This window comes from Euprymna scolopes, chromosome 5, assembly GCF_053919585.1.
Source record: "Euprymna scolopes isolate OS-2025 chromosome 5, ASM5391958v1, whole genome shotgun sequence".
Lineage (NCBI taxonomy): Eukaryota > Metazoa > Mollusca > Cephalopoda > Sepiida > Sepiolidae > Euprymna > Euprymna scolopes.
In genome coordinates this window covers 174,802,051-174,826,871 of record NC_136486.1, presented here as the reverse complement: position 1 = coordinate 174,826,871, position 24,821 = coordinate 174,802,051, and the positions used below count along the sequence as shown (strand labels likewise).

The window sequence follows — 24,821 nt, the reverse complement described above, 5'->3', positions numbered from 1 at the left end:
CCTTTTCTGGTACTGATTCCAATACATAAAAAGATTTTTTTTTTTTTTATTCCCATTTCCAAATCCGATTAATCGTCCCAAAAGTAATATATGCATATTTCTCTTATCTCATTTTAAATTTTTATTTGCTCAAATCTCACGAGGTGTCCATATATATATATATATATATATATATATATATATATATATATATGTGTGTGTGTGTGTGTGTGGCATCCGTCAGTCGACTCGACTATGGATCAGCGCCGTATTAAGATGTTGCCTGTATGCATCCTTTTGTGTGACTGTAGAGACCAATTCTTGATTTGCATAGTCTGCCACATCCTTGACATACGAAGGTTGTTATGCAATTTGCCGCTTCGTCCGGCTGTTCCACCTGTACACTCGCTCTTCTCCTAGCTCTCTTTGCAGCGTTTTCAACATGGACGGTCCTCTTGCTGATGATAATCCCCTGGCGTATCATTTTCCTCCAGGCAGTTCTGTCAGCTGCAGAGGCCTCCCATGTATTCCTGTCCACCGAGAAAGCCTTCATGTCACGCTTGCAGATATCCCTGTAGCGAAGATGGGGTGGCCCCCTCTTTCTGGAGCCTGAGGCAAGTTCGCCATAGAGAAGGTCTTTATATATATATATATATATATATATATATATATATATATATATATATATATATGAAAACAATAGAAGTGGGAAATTAAGTCACATAACTATATATTGGTGGATATAGATTGTATTCCCTTATTGAATAAATGAACCAATCGATTGGTTGGGGATAGAAGGGACACTTTATGCCAAGACATTTCGAAGCCTAATGCTTCTCATCAGAAGAGTAGAGAAGATGTTAGGTAACATAGTGGAGATGCGGCATCTAGCGTTTGATTCATTAGGAACGAAATAGATCAAAACAAATTAAAATTATTATTATTATTATTATTATTAATAATTATAAATCGTTCAACTTTGACTCCTTGACAGCCAAATTTCTGAGCGAAATCTGATTAAAAAGATTTTCCCAAATCTCAATACTCCTTATGTCAAATCCCGAGTCTGTAGAGTGAAAATTGACAAAGTAGTTTGGTAGGGAAATGTACACACACACATGCAAACACACAGAGACAATTTCACTTATATATATATATATATATATATATATATATATATATATTCTAGGTTAAAAATATATATATATATATTCTAGGTTAAAAAAAATATATATATATTCTAGGTTAAAAACATCCAAAAGTAAAAATCATTGAATTTCAATGAGGTTGTTGATAGTGCTCAATAAAATCAATTTAGTCATTCTTGTATAACGTTTATAAATGTTTAAGTTCACTTGAATATCGTTGTGGTTGATGGTGGCTCGGTGGTTTGTTCCTTGCTTTGTTGCAGGGTTTGAATCCCACAACCAGTGGTAATCATAACTACCTGCACTGAGGATTATGAAAGGATAAAACACTAGTGTCCATAGGTATTAAAAATAATTTTATATATATATATATATATATATATATATATATATATATATATATATATATTAGTCTTTGAAGTTTTTAACCTTTAAAACTATACAAAAAAATATTTTTTATCATTCGTTAGAAAACCATCTAGTCAGTAAGTCATTTAATCACCTGCAATCACTGCATCAACTCACTCTCGAATTTACTATAATACCAATAATTTATTTTTCAAGGGATCATCAGTTGTTTACCATGAAACACTGTTTCGGGGATTTATATATATATCACACTCATACCTGTGAGAATTTTTTTTTTTTTGTATTTGGTTCAAAGTCTTAATTTACATTTGTATACAGTGCTCAATGCCTTCTCTGTTTAAATTGATTAGTTGTTTTTCGTTTCATACACACGGACGATATTTGAAATTAGAATTTACTTCATCATATTGTTACTACCCAGTGTAAACTTCTTGACCAGAAAATCACATAGGCACTTGTAAAACTATGGTGACTCTAAATTAAAAAATACTTTTTTTTATATATATGTAAAGTTATGAAAATATATATATGGAAATTAAGCTACACAGACTTTTCCATATTTCTGTTCAGCTTAATTGCTATATATACTTTCATAGCATGCTAACTCTACTCCCATATTGATACATGAAATAATAATAACAATAATAATATATACATACACACACAGACATAAACACACACATACCTCCTCGGCCTAACGTTTACAGGGAATATGAACTGGAATAGATACATTGAGAGCATTGCCAAGGCTGCTGCAAGGAAGGTTGGCTCACTCTACCGTGCTAGAAAACTACTTACGCCTGCCAGTATCCTATACCTCTATAAGGCAACCATTCGCCCATGTATGGAGTACTGTTGTCACATCTGGGCTGGTGCATCTGCTGCTTGTCTCTCGCTCCTGGACAGGGTTCAAAAAAGAGTCGCAAACCTGATAGGTCCTGAACTGTCATCTGGGCTTCAACCTCTGTCCCATCGACGAGATGTTGCATCCCTCTGCCTGTTCTACAAATACTTTAATGGTGAATGCTCTGACGAACTGCAAACACTTGTACCTCCCCGACGTAACTACCCCCGACAAACCCGACAAGCTACTAAGTCTCATCCCTTTACAGTGGAGATCCCTAGGTGCAAGAAAGCCTTTTACTCCAATAGTTTCTTCCCCAGAACTGCGGGTCTTTGAAACTCCCTTCCGGGATTCTGCTTTCCCAACTGCAATGATATGCAGAAGTTCAAGTGTAATGTTAACAAACATCTTTCTACTCTTCTCCCTTCATAATGACCCCGCTAATTAATTCCCTAATAGTAGCCCCCTGCTTCAAAGTGGCACTGTGCCTTGTTTGGGGTGAAAATTGAATAAAAAAAAAAAAAAAAAAAAAAAAAAATACACAGTGTATCACAAAAGTGAATACACCCCTCAAATTCCTTCAAATATTTAAGTATATCTCTTTATGGAACAACACTGAAAATAATTTTTTGACACAATGAAAAGTAGTCTGTCTGCAGCATATATAACAAAGTTAATTTATTTTACCCTCAAAATAACTCAAAATATAGCCATTAAAAGCTAAATCCCTGGCAACAAAAGTGAGTACACCCCTTACAGAAAGTTGTCAATATTAACAAATGACAAAGAGTGTAAACTTGAAAGACCTTATTCCAAGGAGTTTTGAAAAATGCAATTCTTCTCATCAGATGAAAGAGGTTTGTAAAATATGCAATAACTTTTGCAGGTCAATGCATTGAAAGAAACTACAAATATGAAATCAATCATACTTACTTCATATTGTTTGTTTCTTTCAATGCATTAACCTGCAAAAGATGAGAATTGCATTTTTCGAAATCTCCAGAATAAGGTCTTTCAAGTTTATATATATACACAGACACACACATGTATAATTTCACAAAATATAAAACGGTCAATTTGTAATCAAACTGTCAAAATATTTTATCAAATTTCCAAAATGCCCTTTCATAATTTCTGAATTCATTCAGTTTTTCCTGAAAATGTCTTACATCAGTTGAATTTTTAACTTGATTAAATAATTTGTTCCAAAAATATATTATTACTCAGAAAAAAATCTTATTGTATTGTAATTATCATTGGAAATATTTGCTCTACAAAGCTGAACTTTCAGGCTTATGATCAATAATTATTAATTCTTATTTCCCCAAGATGCATTTTTTTTAAATTGTTGATTTGAGAAAAACACAATTTTTATTCTTTGTTCATGAAAATGAACAAATATTTATCTCTATTCTCAATGCCAATTTGCAACAGTACATCACTGGCATACCACAAACAAAAGGTACCACCTACATACAAAATAAATATTTTATTATTTTAAAAAAGTGAGAAAATAAAATAAAGCTCTAATAAACCTAAGGAGATGACAATTATATATACAAGAAACATTTAGCTTCAAAATGGTCTAAACAGGTTTTTTCTTAGTTTCCCCTTAACTTTTTTTTATTATTCTGATGATATAATAAAGTTATATATAACTTTTATTTCTCATCTTTCATTTAATATTGCTCGCTCCTCTTAATAGTGTTGAGCTTTTCTTATTTTGATAAGTTTTGCTTTGTTCAAGATTTACTCTTTGATCATGTGTGCATGTTTCGGTCAGCCAGTGACTAGTAACTAGAGACCGCATCAGGCCATATTGTTTATACAAAAGTTTAGTCTGTAATCTGAACTTTTGTATAAGCAAGATTGCTTGAAGAGTTTTCTAATTACGAGTAACTGGCTGATCAAAACATGCTCATGAATGTGTAATGACATATTAATGCTTATGCAAAACAAATAAAAAATATATTTTGCTCTACTTTAGTATTGAGCACTCTGGCATTGACCTCATTAAAACTTCATTTGTTGCTTTATCTCTGTAAAATGTTAACCTTGAATTGTATATATATATATATATATATATATATATATATATATATATATATATAAAGGTTAATATTTACAAAGATATATATATATATATATATATATATATATATATATATATATATATATATTATAGTAAGGATGCGACAGAGGTAAAGTGTCCCCGCTTGTTTTCTTTTCCTCATAAAGGAAATGTTTCTTTCCATAATGTTTCATTGTTGAAGTGTTTTTTATTTAATAAGTCTGAAGAAAGGCTGTTCTTGTGAAAATTTTCAAACGACATATTGTTTGAATTTGTCGAAATGGTCTTGAAACAATTGTAACTAACAATGAAATACACTTTTTGTTGCTATCAACCCATTTCTTGAAGTCTTGGTTTTGTTAAAACAGTATATGAATGCTCAATTATGAAATATGATAATTTTGTAGCTTATTTTTTAAGTCATCTCTCCTTTTTGGCTTAAATTTATTGGTATATGAACAATTACTGAATTATATTAACCCAGTATAATTTGGAATACTACAAATTTGTTATATATATATATATATATATATATATATGAGATATGAGAGAGAATTAATATTCTTTTATGTAATCAATTATTTTCTTTTTTCAATTTATTATTTTGGATTTGACTAATAATCTGTTTTGTTTCTAAATAAAAAATATTAATGAATACTCCATAAGTATCACAAACATTTTCGATTCTTTGTCGAATCATCTTCAGGTAACAAAAAGCTGATGAAAAAAAAGTTGTTTTGATGTTTAACGACCTCATACATTGTTCTATATTGTGTTTTTTTATTCTCTTCTTTTTCTTAAGATTTTTTTTTCTTTTATTCATCATCCCCAGAAAATGAATAAAGAATCAAAAATGCTTATGATACTTATTTACTGATACCGATTCATTAATCTTTTTCGATTCTGAAATAAAAAAAGATTAGTAAAATTTAAAAAATACAGTACAAATAAGCAGTAGAATTCCAGAATTTCCCCTATATTAAAAAAAAAAAAGAAAAATTTGTATGCATCTGTGACAAAACGAAAATATCATATTCCAAAAATCATGTGAATTTTGTCAAGTAGTTTTAAATGAGAAAATCATTTTTAAGCATTTTATAAATTACTGTTGACTTATTTCTCTTGCCTTTTGAGATTTTTTTTTTTTCAAAATAGCAAAATAATCACTCTTAGGATACTTATAAAATTTGATTTATTTAAAAATAAAACTACTTGATCAATTTACATAATTTTGGACAAAAACCGAAGTCAGTGTGTGCTATACATACATACATATATATATATATATATATATATATATATATATATGTATGTATGTATATGTGTGTGTGTGTGTGTGTGTGTTCATGGGGAAATATTTCACTTTTTATTGATACCAATCCCTTAATGTATGAAGCTCAATGTAACTACAGAGCATATACAAAGAATTGTGCATGTCAATGCACTTATAGAAATAAACTGTAAGATGGTCAACAGCTTGAAATTAAAAATATACACTTTTATTATATATATCATAATTTAGGAATTTAAAATTTATGATTCGAAAAAGTTAAATTTCAAATATCGAAATTTTATTGTATGCAAGACAAAGAATACAGTATAATAATAATATTTTACTATACTGTATTCTTTGTCTTGCATACAATAAAATTTCATATTTGAAATTTAACTTTTTCAAATCACAAATTTTAAATTCCTAAATTATGATTTATTTGCTCTGTCTAGTATATTGAGCAATTTTATTTAGCTGGGATAGTCATATATAAAATATTACATCCAATCATACTTTGTAACACCAATAATCACTGGATTTGCACACCAATAGATCTATTGTATTTCATTATTCTAAATTATATATATATATATATAATTTAGGAATTTAAATTTTATGATTTGAAACGGTTAAATTTCAAATCTAGAATTTTTATTACATGCAAACAAAGAATACATTTTAATATGTATATTTTCTTAACCCATGAGTTTTCGATGTTTATTCATTTCCTCAGAGGAAAAATATTAGCAAATATTATAAATGGTTTGCACCTATAATATTTTATAATATTAGAATATTTTATAATATTTGCTAATATTTTTCCTTTGAGGAGATGAATAAACATCGAAAACTCATGGGTTAAGTAAATATACTTATCAAAATGTATTCTTTGTTTGCATATAATAAAAATTCTAGATTTGAAATTATCTGTTTCAAATCATAAAATTTAAATCACTAAATTATGATTTATTTGCTCTATCCTGTATAATGAGCAATTTTATTTAGCTGGGATTGTTTTATATAAAATATTATATTCAAGAATATTTTGTAAGACCGATAATCACTAGATTTGCATACCAGTAGGTTTATTGCATTTCATTATTCTGAATTATATATATATATATATATATATATATATATATGTAAACATAATGATCAAATTCTCAAAATCGGAATGAAGTCAAATGAAGAGAGTAGACCTTGCACACATAAAGAAGTGAGTATCCTTTCGGGTGGAGCTTTATAAGAATAAATAATAAATTTTAATCCAAACATTTTACTGCAGCTTCATATATTATGACATCATGAAAATTGTATCAATAAATGTGTGAATGGTTTTATGCATTTCAATATTATTTGCATTATTACGATAGAAGTCAAACCACAGTTCTCATGTTGGATGCTATTTTATTTACTTCCTCTCCAAGATATGAGACACAAAGTCAAGTGTTTGTTTTGGTGAAAATGTTTCTGTGGAATGAACTGGATTTGAACTTGGCACACTCAGGTTTTCAGTCAGTGTCATTAACCACTAAGTCAATATCAAAATTTTCAACCTTTTTCAGGTATATCTTGTTGAATACAGTCTGTACAGAATTTCTCAAACAGAAACTTCTATTTAATCCATTGGAGGTAACTTGATCTCGTTCTGTCAGTCATTATTGGGTAGAAGTTTTAATTCAGATTTGTATTACTTGTTTTGATCATACTATTGTTTTTTTTTTGGGTTTTTTTTTTTTTTTTTACAAAAGGCATCACCACATTATCAAGGCCCAGAGGCCACTCAAGGATAAGGGTTAAAGAGTGTACAGTAGAAATTGGTCAATATAGTAGTCATTAGTAATGAAAATTTGATAACTTATATGGAACGGCTCATCAAGAACTTATTTACTTTAGACTTGAACACAACCATATTGTAGTCAGCCGGAAAGCAGGAAAACGGAAGACAATTCCACAGGCGTGCAGTTCTAAGAAAGAAGCTTTGTTCATGGAATCTACGTTTAGGTTTAGGCACAGATAAAGAGTGGGGGAAATTATTGATAGTGTTTACAGCTAGACGAGTGTTTCTTGTGAAAGTTTGGCGAGGGGGGACCATAGATTGAAGTCAGTTGAACACTTTCCATGAAAATAACGATACATCAGAGACAAACTCGCAACATCTCTTCTGTGAGATAGAGGTTGCAAGGAGGAGAAAAGGACATCTCCTACGAGGCTACGAAGTCTATTTTGAACTCTATCAAGGCAGGACAAGTCCTTTCTAGCAGCTCCTGCCCAGATGTGGCAACAGTATTCCATCCTTGGACGTACCTGGCTCTTATATAGATAGAGAATAGCATCAGCAGTGAGATATCTACTGGATCGATAGAAAGATCCCACCATTTTTCCAGCGGCCTTGGCAACAGATTTGATATATGTGTTCCATTTAAGATCAGGAGTAATGGTCAAGCCCAGAAGCTTGTCAAAACTTGAGGCCTCCTGAAGACGAGAGCCATTCATTTCAATTGATGACAGATGTGGATTAGAATGTTGATGATGTTGATTGTTCTCATCTTCAGTTTTATTTGTGCAACGTGTCGATCAGTGTAACCTCCGACCTTCATCAGGCAATGTGGTCGCCATCTTGGAAAAGAAAGGAGAAAAGTTATTGGCTTCATAGATGGTTTTGTATTCTTGGAGTTGTTTTTGTTAAAAAAAAAAAAATTGGTTGACAAGGGGAGGTAACTTTAATAAAGTTTGACGGGATTATCTTCCTTTTACAGCCGAAATTTTAAAGAGAGGTTGTACAATTTTTGTTTTTCATTATAATTACAGTTTCTCCGTATACTGCTGATCTCTATGCTCGGTCTGCTTAGTAATTTTTATTTTTTTTTTAGCATACGTGCCACTTTTTAAGTCATCTTGCATCCCTGTTAATTAGTTTGACCTCATCCCATGAAAGGAAGCGTGTTCCTTTTTCTTTCTATATGTTATCAGCTAGTCCCGATTTTTCGATCTCCTTCCGTGTCACGGCTTTACAGTGTTCTCCTAGACTTACCTTTAAAGGGCAACAAGTCTCATCTTTGTATGGTTTTCACACTTGCATGAAATCTCATATATGCAGTTTTTTGTCATGAGACTTTTCAGTCAGGAGCTTGACTCGTACTAGGTGCTTTTTGAGAGTCGAGTCACTCTTGAAAACTGTTGTGCACAAATAACACTCAAGATGAGAACAATAGTCCAATCAAAACAAGTAATACAATCAGCGTTCATCAAAAAAATTCAGATTTGTATTCTGCTGCGAACTGAATCTTCAACCGTCAGAAGACTGCCACTTAGAATTGATTATTACTTAGCTCTCTTATCCGTTACTCGGTGAGTTGATGGAATGAGAGTTTGGTTCTTGTTCAGAATCCCCCTTATACAAAAAGAATAAATAAATAAAGAAATAAAAATAAAGAAAAATTTGCATGATGTATGTATCCGTGATGAAACGAAAATATAACATTCCAAAAATCACATAAATTGATACAGTGGTTTTGTTTTTATAAAGAAATTTATTTTTAAACAATTAATGGGAATTTGTAGACATCACAACAAAAATTTCGCAAGTTTAAAATTACTGTTGAGTAATCTCCCCTGCTTCTTGTGATTATTTTCAAGATGACAACATGAGATAGTTGCTTCTCTCTTGCTCATAAAATTTTATTTTCTTAGTTAAAAATAAAACTATTTGACCAATTTATGTGCTTAGAATATGATATTTTCGTTCTGTCATGGGTTTGTAAATCATGTTTTTTATTTGGATTTGATAAACCATGCAACTGCAGTTACGAGTTTGGATAAACCTCATTCATTTGCGGAAAGAGATTTTGGTACTTGTACAGTTTAGTCAAGACATTAAAAAATGAAAATATCGAAAAAAGTTTAAATTGTATGTATCCATTATAGAACGAAGTTCTCTGAAAAAAAATTTCACTTAATTTCATCAAGTAGTTTTTTTTTTTTTACAGCGGAAAAACACGGTTTTATGAGAGCGCGTTGAAGGCGGCCATCTTGGATTTTTTTTAAAAATTTGTTTAAATTTTTGAAATGACAAAGGGAGATAACTTCAATTAAAGCGCTGACACCCCTCCCCATCTCTAATACTAGCTTTTCTTCCTAAAAATCCAACATTTTGCTCGGTATCATAACAAATTGTTTTTTCGCTGTAAAAAAAAAAAAAAACTACTTGATGAAATTAATTGAAATTTTTTTTCAGAGAACTTCGTCCCAAAACGGATACATACAATTTAAACTTTTTTCGATATTTTCATTTTTTAATGTCTTGACTAAACTGTACAAGTACCGAGATTTCAATTTTGAAACTTTTGGGTGGAACAAGTTGGTTTTTGTCGTATTTGTTAGAAGTATGACACAAAATATCTGACAACGTTTATTTTTCTCAGATTATTAATTTTGATAAATGATAGTTGTGATGACGATAGAAGATGTGGTTCTTGTTGTTGTTGTATGGGAATGTGGGGAGGGGGAGTTCAAATGATATGCACAGTGGGTTCATCATGATATGTAAGAATCAGGCATTTGTCGAAGTGGTGGTGGTTGTAGTGGTGGCCGCAGTGGTGGAGGTTGCTGGAGTGTCATTCTTCTGTAAAGTTTGTCTGGGAGAAAAAAGGTTAAGGAATTTGAAATTTGAATCAAAACCAAAAAGAAAAAAAAACAAACTCACCGTTAATTTTTCAAAAAACAAAAATGATTGGTTGACCGAAGTATCATAATCAGTTTAACATTTATTTTACATGGTGGCACATATTGGACAGCTTTAAGTAACCTATCTCTATCAAAGTAACCTATCTCTGCCAGGTCTTCATCCTTCACGTCTATTTTTATCACTTCCTCTCATGTTTTCTTCGGCTTTTTCTCGTGAACTGATGAAGTTGTATTATTTAATTTTAACAAAAAATACATATTAAGATCATAATCATATCTGGTTTAATGTCCGTGCTGGCATGCGTTGAACTACTTTTAAAAGCAGACTTTCAAACAAAGAGATGGCTTGAGACAGAGGGAGAGACAGAAATTTTAATATAAAGATATTGCACATAATTTCACTTCTTTTTTAATTAATATGACCTCAAGCAATGCTGGGTATCCCTGCTAGATAACTTATTCTCTGTTATGCACACAAATGCTGATGAAGCTGTATTGTTTAATTTTAACTCACAAAAAAAACACATATTCAGATGATAATTATATTTGCTTTAACGTCCACACTGACATGTATTGAACAGCTTTTAAAAATTGACTTCCAAACTAACCTATCTCTGGCCAGGTCTTTTCTCTTTCTCCTGTTCATTCGTATCATTTTATCCCATGTTTTTCTTTAGCCTTTCCCTGCTACCGCAACTGCTATACATCGACTAACCCAAAAACTCTCATCCATTCTTTCAATACAGCTATACCATCAGAGTCTCTTGTTCTACACACATTTTTTTTTTACAAGGAAGTCACCACTTATCAAGGCCCAGAGGCCACTCGGGGATAAGGGTTATTGCATTTACAGTAATCAATGGGATAATATCGTAGTAATCGCTAGTAATGGTGATCTCCCTATACTTTTAGAACCTAACTTTCAAACTAACCTATCTCTGGCCAGGTCTTTATTCATTCATCTTTCTCAAATCCATGCTTATCACATCATACCATATTTTCCTGGGCCTTCCTTTATGCACTAAATTTTTTACCTTAACTCTTCTACATCTACAAATCCATATCGATTCTGATATTTATGTCATTTTTTACTGCATTATAATGCTATCATCTAATATATAAAATTATAATGCTATCATCTAATATATAAAATCAATGATTTTCTAACTTAGATCTAAATACTAATCCATCTGACAAATCAATATTTGGTTCTGACTATCTGGTTATTTATGTAAATTTTTAGTAATTACATCTATTCAGCCTGATAATTCTTTAAAAAAAAACCCTGTGTATCGCTTTATTGTAGGTCACTATTTTTTTAATTTTGAAATTTATATGAAACGCAGAGAAGGTGCCTTATTTCCCTGATTTTTGTGGAATTTGAACAAATATTTTGAAAATTATGCTAATTTTTCTATTTTCTGGTAATTTTAAGTATCACTTTATTGCATGTTTCTCAAAATGCCTATAATTTTTTTAATGCTTTTTAGGTTTAGGTGTTGAAGTGAACTCTTGTCTCGAGCGTTGTGGTATGTTCATCTAAAAGTGTTAAATGTTATACACGTTGTGACATGAAGAAAATAAGGAAAACAGAATGCGTTAATAAAAAGATACATAGATGTGCTGAGACACTGCAACTGAAATGAAAAAAAAATGTGTAAAAATGTATTTGTGAATAAATGAACAGTATTTTATGGCATTAATATTTCATAAAAACAAAAGAAAAATAACCAGTACTTTTTCATTATATAAGTGAAATTTGAAAATAGAAATATTGAATTTCAAGTAAAACCAATGTTATTTAATTGCCATGTCACAGTAATGAACATATCCAAAAATTATGAAAACTGATGTAGAAAATTAATTATTAATAAAAACAGTTTTCTAAGACAATTAATAAAAATTGAGTTTTGCTAAAAAAAAAAAAAAAAAGAAACTGGAGAGTTCAAATTGTAACAAGGGAGGTAATTATTTTCCGAAAACTTTGAAAACCTAAGGACAATTTAGCAAAACTCAATTTTTACTAATTGTCTTTGAAAACTATTTTTATTAACAATTAATTTTCTACCATATCGTTTTTCATAATTTTTGGATATGTTCATTACTGCGACATGACAGTTAAATAGATACCATCAATTTTATTTGAAATTCAATATTTTGTTTTGCAAATTTCACTCTTCTAATGAAAAAGCACCAAATAACCAAAGGACAAAACAAGACAAACTATGGTAATTAACAATGTGTTTAACAAACTATGGTAATTAACAATGTGTTTAACAAACTATGGTAATTAACAATGTGTTTAACAAACTATGGTAATTAACAATGTGTTTAACAAACTATGGTAATTAACAATGTGTTTAACAAACTATGGTAATTAACAATGTGTTTAACAAACTATGGTAATTAACAATGTGTTTAACAAACTATGGTAATTAACAATGTGTTTAACAAACTATGGTAATTAACAATGTGTTTAACAAACTATGGTAATTAACAATGTGTTTAACAAACGTAAGAATTAATATACAAACAAATAAAAATTCCTATGAAATAAATTGACAAATATTTATAATTCATGTCTACATTTGCTGACGAGCCTTGGACATCGACAAACCTTAAAATCAGAACTTTTTCTTTTTAACTAGGGAGTCACTGCTAATCAAGACCTAGAGGCAACTAGAGGATAAGGGCTAATGAGAATCAGGTGAGACAACATCGTGATGATCGATGATGGTAAAAATTGAGTACAAATTAATTATTTAAGAGAACAGCTCAGCAGAAACTTGTTTATATTGAACTTGAAAGTGACTAGTCAGTTGAGAAGCAGTTCTGCAGTACTGTGTTCCACAGAAGAACAGTTATGAGAAAGATGCTTTGCTCATGGATTTTTTGTTTAGTTTTACTGTTATATTGTCAAGTTCTGCATAACTTGGAGGGGCGTATATTATGTACGTAATGGGGTTATATATTCTGTATGTATATAACGGTTGTACCAAATCATGTAGATATTATGTTGTTGGTGGTTGGCCAAATCTTATAGATGCATTACTTGTGTTGTGATGCTGCTCAGATTTGTTGACCTGGCAGTTTTTTTATGGAAGTTGCTCTAGACAAGGCAGGTGTACATAATATGAAAACAGTCTGGAAACTTATTGAACACGCCTCATAATATAGTAAATATTGTAATATCATTTGTAGTTTTTACTGTACCAAATACAAAGTTGCGTTTTATAAATACCTGATCAATTAATTTTCCAAGATTTTCATTAGCTGTTTTCCTTGCCATATCAGTATCTAATCTGAAATTATTAAAAGAAGTATAAAAACAATTAAAATATTACTACTATTGAGACTACCACCACAAAAAAAAAAACAAAAAAAACTTACAAGCTCCAAATGTATTGAATGAAATCAAATTTTGCATAAAGAATCCTTGGGAAGTCACATGTAATAAAGTTTTGCAATTTTTCACTAAAAACTAAATAGTACAGCCTCTATTTACTTGCCTCCCCACAAGGATAAAGTTAAAGAATTAAAATTGCTCAAATCAAGAAAGATTTGCCCCCAAACTGTTCACATGTGTTAACAAAATGGAAAGGCAGGTCATATTGTTCGATTCACATTCGGAAAAGTTTGGACCTCTTTAGTGATTTTCAGTATGGTTTTCATTCAACTGCTGATCTTTTAATTGTTGTAACTGGGCAGATCTGTCAGTTTATGGATAATTCAGGAGATGGTAGAATTGTAACGTTGGTACCATTGCAGGAACAAACAAACAAACAAGGAAAGAAATAAAAATCCGACTCTGCATTTTTTTAAAGTGAAAATGAAAAGCATTTATTCATGGTTCTTCCAAAACAATGCATTTCATTATTTTTCTAAAGTCTTTTCACACACACACACACACACTTTTTCAAAGTCTCTGTCCCCGTCACCTGACACTAGTACTAACCAGTGCTTTCTCATTTTCGTATTTACATGTCCATCTTCCTCGATAGCAATTTGCTTCTCTCTCGACCATGTGGTGTATTTTTTTGCCCTTTTTCTTGTGATGCAAGTTCATGCACACTTGCTAATTTGCATATGTCCTTCAACGGCTGCTGCTAATACCTTCACTAGCTAGCCATTCTGCAGCTGCTGATTTTCTCACACGCACCCATAGATGTTCTGTTACAGAACCATTGCACTTGACATTTTGAAGGTGTGCAACAGAATGTGGCATTTTGGTCTTCTATACAAACCTCGGAATTATAATCAATTAGCGGTAAAGTTTTATTCGCTCTTTTTTTACTGATCGAAGCTTGCAACTCTAGATGGTGTTTTTTCCTTCTCTTTCCTATCAATGCTGGTGTTCTTCACGGTTCTAATCTAAGTGCAACACTGTTTCTTCTTTATATTAATAATCTTCCAGAGAATACAGGGTGCCCCCCCCCCCCCAAAAAAAAAACAGAGGACATTCAATTGTTTTTCTGAACATTTTATAGCCAACGGAGAAAAAAAGACCAAAGACCTTAGTGTTTTGATGGGATGTTTTGAATATAATAAACTAGTTATGACCAAAGTTTCATTTCATTCAGACAAAACACTAAGAAACGGGGCCTAATTAAAGTTGGGGCTCTGTTTTTTTTGGGTCACCCTGTATTATTGAGAAAATTAATATCTATATTGATGATATCGCTCTTTGTTCTGGCGTTGCTTCTTGCCAATCTCTATCAGTCAAAACATGCAGCTGATCTAGAAGTTGATCCAAATTCAGTTGTAAATTGCGTTAAAAATGGTTTTCAACACGATTGACCCTCAGCCATCACTGCCTTCTAGTATCGATTTGGGGAGAAAAATAAAAAATAAAAATAAGGTCTTGATTTTTGAAGATTTAATAAAACGGTTGCGGATGAACTATCGATACTAAAGCATGATATGATCAACCAAATGGACGAATACGTAGACACCAGAATTCTATTCTATGGAATCAAAGGTCACCACCTACAACAAATGGGTGACCTTTGCTTACAGTCAGGGAATTCATAGCACCACCGACAGGGTGATTAATATGGTGGAAACTGACATTTTCAGATTCTTGATTGAATGCATGAAAATGCAATAAAACAATTTCTTGTAATGTTTTTTGCTAAATTGGCTCGCCGAGAAAGACACATTTGTATAGTGCTTATTCTTATTGAGATGTTCAAATGAAAAATGCCATTTAAAAATAAAATAACAGCAAAACTTGTCAGTGAAAAAATATTTGTGTGCACCAAAAGGTAAGCGAGAGGAATTTAAAAAACATAAATAAATAAATAAATTATTATTCAGAAACAAAAAACTCCAAACAACAAAACCGCTCAAGGTTTTCATATTAGAAGAAAAGAGATAATATTATGCAAGGGAGATAACTATTGTTCTCTTGCCCGTTATCATTCAAACAGATTTAAGGTAAATTTGAATTTCTCAGGAATAGGCAACAGGCGGACCAAAACTTGACCCGTCAGACCAGTTAATATGGCCCTCAGATATTATTTATTTATTTTTTTTATAATCACACACTTTAGTTTCGATTTTTTTCGAGATCGTAAAACTAATTTTATTGTTTTTGAATTGACCACACAAAATATCACGTTTTTATTCCTAAATGTACTCACAATATCATTTTTTTTTAAACTAAAAAATTTTTTTTTTATTATTACATTTTCACCCCAAACAAGGCACATTGACACTTTGATGTAGAAGCCTACTATCAGGGACATAAGCTACAGGGGTACTATGTAGGGAGTTGGGCAGCAAGATGTCGGTTCACGTTACACTTGAACTTCTGCATGTCAGTACAGTTAGGAAGCAGGGACCCGGAAGCGAGTTCCAAAGTCTAGCAGTTCTGGAGAACAAACTACTTGAATAGAAAGATCTCTTACATCTAGGGATCTTGACTATCATGTAAAAAAAAAATCTTAGCGAAGGGAGGTAACTCAACAATAATTCATACTTATTAGATTTCTGTTGTAATGCTTACAAATTTCCATTAATCGCTTAAACATGGACTTTCTTTATAAAAATAAAACTACTTGATCAATTTATACGATTTTTGGAATATGATATTTGCATTTCATCACAAGTATGTACATCATTCAAATTTTTCTTTATTTTTTTTTTTAAATATGGGGGAATTTTGGAGAAGAACCAAAACAAGAAAGCTTGATCCAGATAGTAAATACCTGTGGAGATCTTGCTGAAGATCTAGATCAAAATGTAATCGTGCCAGCCGTTCCTGTTGTTCTCGGATTTGATCCATTTTCTCACACGATGAATCTACTCCTTTAAAATAGAAATGGAAAAAACAAGATTCAGCCATGAGTACATTTATACTGTGAGCAATTTCTTACTTGCTTATTTAGATAAACCAAACAAAAAAGAAAAAAGATCTCCATGTATATTTTGAATTATAGTCAATCCTAGAATGATTTTTTTTTGTTTCCCTAAGTAGTTTTGGCATTTTCACATTCACCCTACCACAAAACATACAGTAGTTGACAAAACACTACGAGCAGTCCACATTGTTTGATGGTCAGTGTATTCTGCTGTATATTTTAGCAGGGCGTGATGAACAGATAAATCAAGGAAAAGAAGGAAAAAAAGCACAAACTGATGGAGATGTAAATAGTAAATTTATTGGTGCTACTATAATAACAAATAAATATTGAATTTCAATTGAAGCAAAAGCTACCTATGTAATTATCAGTCCTCAAATAGTAACATATCCAAGAATGTAAAAAAAAAATGATGAGGAAGAAAAAATAATTATTAATGAAAAAAAAAAAATGATGTGAAAGAAAAATAATTATTAATGAAAAAAAAAATGGTGAGGAAGAAAAATAATTATTAGTGAAAAAAAAATGTTTCTAAATGAAGCAAAATCATTATGTTACGTTTATTAAAATAAATAAAGATAAATTGACAGGGGATATAATTAAGTCAGTTGCTTATGCCACGTAATGAATGCAATTCATGATGTCAGACAAATTTTATTCCTGATCGAAACTTTCTTGAAAACTGTTTTTCATTAAAAATTATTTTGTTACCATATCGCTTTCCGTAATTTTTAGATATGTTACTATTTGCCACATGACAAATATGTAGGTACCGTTTGTTTTTACTTGAAATTCAAATTTTTTTTTCTATTATATAGAAGCACCAATTTATTTTGTCTTTGATTCTTTGACAATGCAGTATAAACAGCATTAGCTGTTATGCTGTTAAACATATTTCAAACTATGCTGTTAAACATATTTCAAACTATGCTGTTAAAACATGTTTCAAACTATGCTATGAAAATATATTCCAAACTATGCTGTTAAAACATATGTCAAACTATGCTGTTAAACATATTTACAAATTATGCTATTAAAATATATTTCAAACTATGCTGTTGAACATATTTTAAACTATGCTGTTAAACATATTTCAAACTATGCTGTTAAAATATATTTCAAACTATGCTGTTAAAATATATTTCAAACTATGCTGTTAAAATATATTTCAAACTATGCTGTTAAAATATATTTCAAACTATGTTGTTAAAATATATATCAAACTATGCTGTTACAAGTAAAATATATTTCAAATTATGCTGTTAAAATACATTTCAAACTATGCTGTTTTAATGGCGTAGTTGAAATATGTCTTAACAGCATAGTTTGAAATATGCTGTTAAAATATATTTAAAACTATGCTGATAAAACAATTAAATATATTTCTCCTTACCAAAAGCCTGTAATTTTCCTGAATGAAAATCATCCAAAAGTTGTAACAATCCCTGTTCCATCATCCGAACATCAGCAACATCAGTTAGGAACGTATGTTCCTTGCAAGGACGATCAGCCGTCACCTTTTCTATTAATAAAAAAACAAAGCAATTATAAAAATTTAATATATAATATATAAATTTAAACCAAAAGTAAATTTAAATTAGAAATAAATTTAAATCAGAAATAAATTTAAAACAGAAATAAATTTAAAACAGAAGAAAATTTAAATCAAAAGTAAATTTAAATCAATATAAAATTTTAATCAAAATAAATTTGAATTGGTAGAAAATTTAAATCAGAAATAAATTTAAACCAGAAATAAATTTAAACCAAAAGTAAATTTAAACCAGAAGTAAATTTAAACCAAAAGTAAATTTAAACCAAAAGTAGATTTTAACAAGAACTAAATACAAGCAAGAAGTAACTTTCAATCAGAAGTAAATTTAAACGGAAGTAAATTTAACTCTGAGATAAATTTGACAAAATTCTTATAAATTCAGATTGTTTAAAAAAAAACTTTATGAGGTTTTAACTTCACAAAATTAAAATTTTTCTAAAACCTTAACTTTAGTCACATTATCTCTCTATTATCATACAGTTTTTTGAATTTGGTGTCCAAACTCTTGCACTTATTAAAAGAGTCCAAGAATGTTGCAGTTTTATGAGTTTTTCGCTAATAATTACGATAAATAATATTCTGCCTGTTATGAAAAATTGTAAGATTCAAGGTTATTGTTATCATTTCTTGCCTTGTAAAAATGGGTATGTAAGTGAGGCAGAAATTTAAAATAAATTTTATGTTGAAGATATTTTAGTGAGGAAACCGCACAGGAAGATGTAAGGTCATGTTAGATAGGTGTGCTTATAATCTTATGGGGGTATGTCCCGCTAGAAGCAACTCTTAGTTAAGGAAAAAGGATATCCAAAAATAGTTAAGTTCATAATAAATTATATATTTCAAGATAAAATAATGGCTATCTCTTTCTTCCAGAAGTATGACAAAGGAAAAAGAATCCTGATCACATCAATGCTAGTCCTGAAACGCAAACACCATTAATAGCCCTCATCGATGAGTTATATAACACCGATATTATAGAAGGGTAGATCAGCTAGTTTATAGATCTATAGCAGACCATTTTTAAAATATGTTTTTTTTTTAAGAATTAACGGTTGAAAGACCAGACAAGCGCAAAATTGATTTTAATAAACATTTCTATTTATTAAAATTAAATTGATTTTTTTTTTTTTTTTCAAATTTACGAATAATAAAATATTCTTTATCCAGGAAATACAGACAGTTTTTTTTTTTTTTTTTTTCTTACGTGTAATGGTGGAGGTAACACCTGGCACATTCTCAGAGATTGGAAATTGAGGCTGAATGAGATTTAAATGTCTGGTAACAGTATTAACGTTGATCGAACGCATGGGTCAATAATTATAGGAAGTCCACTATTAATTTATTTTTTCAAGAGAGTATAAGCCTCTAAACTGTAAGGACCTATTATTTACGATGTGTCAAAGTTCCAACATATAACGGACAATTTCCGTCCCGTTTCATGAGAGGCATTTGTTGAACAGACACGTTTCCAAATGAAAAACCTAACCTTTTGGCATCTGTCTTTTCCCATTTTCAGCTTCACCTTCAATGTCAGGGAGAACTTCTTTCTTCTTCCATTTCACTTGGCTCCCGGCACCTGCTGCAGCAGTGGCTCCATTCGTGGTGTTCACCTGCGTTGTGGGTGCACTTGAAGGGGTGATCGGTGCTTCAGGTTCCATGTCTAATGGTTCCGGAAAATTTAAAAACTGAAAAAAAAAAATAAATAAAAGAAAGAAAATTAATATGTAATTTTATTGTTACAAAATGGGTTGTGGACCTGGGTCCTCTGTAACGTAACTGTAAAATTTTAACCGTGTTGTTACATTTCAACCACTCAGACCCACACGTTGTCTGGTACCATCACAGAAACAAACGAACAAGGAAGGGCATAAAAAAATATGACTCACCATTTTCTTAGGGAAATACAAAAAACATTTATTTCAGTAATTTTCGACAACACACTTCACCCCGCAGCGCATTTATTCTATCACCACACAGGAGTCAAAACACCTCTGGTCGTTTCCTTTGTTCAACAACATGTCTATTTTCTGCCTTTTATTATCGCGCATGTGTCATCTCGTTTCAACGTGTCACACACTGCTTCTCTCTCCGCTTTTCTGACCACGCTGCGCATTTTCTCTCTCGACGCCCAAAAGTCAAAACACGTCCAATTGCTTCCTTTGCTCGACCATGTAATGTCCTTTTTATTTTTTCTTTCCTTCTTTTTCTTCCCATGATGTCAGCGCATGCACACTTCCAATTTGCATACATGCTTTAGCGGCTGCTGCTGCTAATATTTTAGCTAATCAGCTATCTTGTTGCTGATTTTCTCACACGTGCCTATGATATCAAGAGAGCATACTGCTTTGTTACACATTTGAAAACAGATTTGAAGTAAATAAATAACATTCCTTGTCCATTATGTCAGCAGATCAAAAAGCATGATCAACAAAAAGAGTGGTATTGTTTGAGAAGACTGTGATTCGGAATCGAATCACAGACATTTATGACAGAATTGATGGCGGATAGCATAAACAAATGCTTATTTAACAGAGTGCTTTTTGGATGCCCAGGAGAGAGAAGAGTTGGACAGATAGACTGACTTGTGACGAAAGTAAGTTGGAATTAGTGTGACAAAAACAGAGGAGGTCACAGATCCATGTGTAAATTAATTTAACTAAGAAATAAAAGCAGTTTTTTTATAATAATAAAAAAATGATTTACGCTATATATCAAAGGGGAGCAACTCGGATGTATGAAAGACAAACAGACGTTGTGTTGTCTCCCTTTACACTTGCCATTTTATACCGTTAACGGTTGGATTCAGGGAATGTTAATCATAGGAAGATGTCAAACAAAAACTTTTCTTTTTTTTTACTTTTTTATTCGTTTTGTTTTACCAAAAATAGTTATTGTATGTTAATTTCAATGAAAAAAAAAAAAAACCCAAAAAAAAACAACGGTACATGTGCAGTTTACGAACCATGCTGAAATAATAACGTCACTACTAGAAAGCCATAGGGTAGGGAGGAGGTTTTGGTTAATAGTATAGGACGTATTAGGTTGGCGACTCTTTTTTGAACTCCAAGAGATTAATGGTAGATGTACTGGCTTTTTTTTTTTTTTTTTTTTATTTACGTTTTAGAAAGTAGGGAGAAAAGCAAATAGGATGAGAAGTGGTGGATGGAGGAGAAAATAAAATGGTAACTGAAAAGAGAAGGAGATAAATAAAGAATGAATCAGACAAGTGGCGTGTGCGTGGTCCCCCTCTTGTGCTGCATGTGAGATGACGCTACACAAAAAATAGTGAAGAAATGATGAATGTGAGCAGTGTGAAGGGTCAACCTTGCCTTCACATTTTCGCTAAGTTTCAGAAAAATCTAATGGATGGGCCAAAAGTTATGGGGTAAAAAGTGTCATTTCTTTTCAATTTTGGGGCATTTGTGACCCTTTTTGAGCTCCTGGGAACGCTGAATCCCAGTGAAAATGGACAAACGATGCAGTTTCACGCCTTAAGACGTATATTTGAATTCAGTACCATGGAAAACTACTGTATAGTTAGACATATCAAGTTTTTGTTGAGAAATATGAAAAAAGAGCCACAAAAAGGTGTTTTTAGCACTAAAAGTCCCCGAGGACGCGAACCAGAATTTTGCCATACTGGATTTATATTAAGACCAATAGGCTCCACATTTTAGCCAAGTTTTAAAAACATCTAATGGATGGATCAAAAGTTATGGGGCAAAATGTGTCATTTTGAGCCATTTGGGAGCATTTTTTACCTCTTTTGAGCCCTAGGGGCGCAACGGAAATTTTTGCAAAAAAAATTTTTTTTACTGTGCACATCTATTTAATGAAATACAATTTGTGGCAAAATTTCAGGAAAAACTAATGGATGGTTATCTGGCAATAGTCCGGACTAATGGACACACGGATGCCACTGAAAACATAGGCCCCTCTCCGATAAATCGAGGGACCAAAATAGTGGGAGGAGAGGAATACTGTAAATAATTAAATGGCGTAAATAAAAAGGAAAGATATTTTAGAATGGTCTTTGACTGGACATGTTGAAATGGAAACTTTATTGACTGTTACAGCTGTTGTAAATATTGCTGAACTTGTTAAACCATTTGTTTATTTTTTATTGTTTTATTACATTTGTTTATTTTTTATTGTTTTATTACAATTTAGTACAATGTGTCAACGTTGATCAAATGGGTCAATAGGTCGTCTAGTTTTAAAACTGGAGTATGCTCGAATAATTGATAAAGGCTTCATATTATTTGGATCCTTTGGACTAATCTTCTCATCTTCAGCATTATTTTTACAACGTTTCGGTCAATGTAACCTCCCACCTTCTTCAGGTGTATCTTGTTGAACTCAAGAATCTTTCTGTCCACCTCAGGAATCTGTACAGAATTTTGAACAGAACACTTTATTTAATCCACGGGGTAGCATGTTCTCGTTCCATCATGCAGGGCTGAGTAGAAATCCTAAATAATTTGCAATATTATTTTTTAACCCGTGGTGTAATGAACAAGCCAAGCATGTGAGGTTCCCCTCCACAAGAGAAAACTTTACTTTTACCATGATTAATGTTTGTACAAATTTTTTTTTTTAAGTGCAAACAAATGAACGGACAAATGATTTCGGGCAATTTTACTCCTATTTACTCCAGTGTTATACTATTAACCAAAGTCGCTTCCCTAGGTCAAAAATGGCTTACGTTATTATTTCAGTGCTAGAAAGCTACTTACGCCTGAAAGTATCCTGTACCTCTGGGACGCCACCATTTGCCCATGTATGAAGTATTGTCACATTTGGGCTGGTGCATCTGCTACTTGTCTCTCACACCTGAATAGGGTTCAAAAGAGAGTTGCCAACCTGATAGGTCCTGAACTGTCATCTAGGCTTCAGCCTCTGTCCCATCAACGAAATGTTGCATCCCTCTGCCTATTCTACAAGTACTTTAATGGTGAATGCTCTGACAAACTACAAGCATTTGTATCCCCTAGACGTGAATACCCTTGACAAACCCGACAAGCAGCTAAATCCCACCCCTTCACAGTAGAGATCCCTAGGTGTAAGAAGGCCTTCTACTCCAATAGTTTCTTCCTCAGAACTGCTAGACTTTGGAACTCCTTTCTGGGATTCTGCTTTCCCAACTGTACTGACATGCAGAAGTTCAAATGTAATGTGAACAGACATCTTGCCACTCATCTCCTTTCATAATACCCCTGCAATTTATGCCCCTTATAGTAGCCGCCGACTGCAAAGTGGCACTGTGCCTTGTTTGGGGTGAAAATTGGAGCGAAAAATTAAAAAAAAAAAAAAGAAAATTACCAGAAAATCTGTTCTGGCAAAAATTTACTTTCACCATGACTAATGTTTGTGCAACATTTTTTTTTTTAATGGTTGGTTGGTTGTTTTTGTTTTATGGCATATCCACCCCTTTTCAGGTTATTTAATGCCGAATCCAAAGATTTTGAAGAAAAAATTTTTAATAGAATATATTTGTTGTTTTCAAGTCGGTTTCTATTTAACCCATAGTTGGGACCTTAACAGGTACTACCACTCCGGGTCAGAGTGGACCTGGGAGCAATGGCAATTAAAGGGTGACTGGGGCCTCACCACTGGATATACTTTAAGGTCATATCCAGGACCATTTTTTTTTTTTTTTAAATCCAAGGTGTGGTTATCAAGAAAAGTACAAACAAACAAACGTTTTATCTTTTTTATTTATTTTATATTTTTTATTTATTCATTTATTTATGACGTTCTATTCATTTATTTATGACGTTCTATTCATTTATTTATGACGTTCTATTCATTCATTTATGACGTTCTATTCACTATTCATTCATTTATGACGTTCTATTCATTTATTTATGACGTTCTATTCATTTATTTATGCCGTTCTATTCATTTATTTATGACGTTCTATTCATTTATTTATGACGTTCTATTCATTTATTTATGACGTTCTATTCATTCATTTATGACGTTCTATTCATTTATTTATGACGTTCTATTCATTTATTTATGACGTTCTATTCATTTATTTATGACGTTCTATTCATTTATTTATGACGTTCTATTCATTTATTTATGTCGGTCTATTCATTTATTTATGACGTTCTATTCATTTATTTATGACGTTCTATTCATTTATTTATGCCGTTCTATTCATTTATGCCGTTCTATTCATTCATTTATGTCGTTCTATTCATTTATTTATGACGTTCTATTCATTTATTTATGCCGTTCTATTCATTTATTTATGCCGTTCTATTCATGCATTTATGACGTTCTATTCATTTATTTATGCCGTTCTATTCATTTATTTATGCCGTTCTATTCATTTATTTATGCCGTTCTATTCATTTATTTATGCCGTTCTATTCATGCATTTATGACGTTCTATTCATTTATTTATGACGTTCTATTCATTTATTTATGCCGTTCTATTCATTTATTTATGCCGTTCTATTCATTTATTTATGTCGTTCTATTCATTTATTTATGCCGTTCTATTCATTTATTTATGACGTTCTA

General features: G+C 31.5%; 1 protein-coding gene across 4 annotated transcripts in view; it reads right to left on the bottom strand.

Annotated features, from left to right (window-relative positions):
* Positions 1 to 9,115: 9,115 nt before the first annotated feature.
* LOC145277043 (coiled-coil domain-containing protein 28A-like) overlaps positions 9,116 to 24,821 on the bottom strand; it is a 93,388-nt gene continuing 77,682 nt past the window's right edge. For all 4 annotated transcript variants that reach the window (XM_080128681.1, XM_080128683.1, XM_080128679.1 and 1 more), the window contains 6 exons: positions 19,774 to 19,972; positions 18,126 to 18,254; positions 16,580 to 16,679; positions 13,612 to 13,672; positions 11,985 to 12,007; positions 9,116 to 10,321 (listed from right to left, as the gene is read on the bottom strand). In XM_080128681.1, the coding sequence (XP_079984807.1) occupies positions 10,237 to 10,321; positions 11,985 to 12,007; positions 13,612 to 13,672; positions 16,580 to 16,679; positions 18,126 to 18,254; positions 19,774 to 19,945 (570 nt within the window). In that variant the 5' untranslated portion in view covers positions 19,946 to 19,972 and the 3' untranslated portion in view covers positions 9,116 to 10,236. The remainder of the gene's footprint in view (positions 10,322 to 11,984; positions 12,008 to 13,611; positions 13,673 to 16,579; positions 16,680 to 18,125; positions 18,255 to 19,773; positions 19,973 to 24,821) is intronic.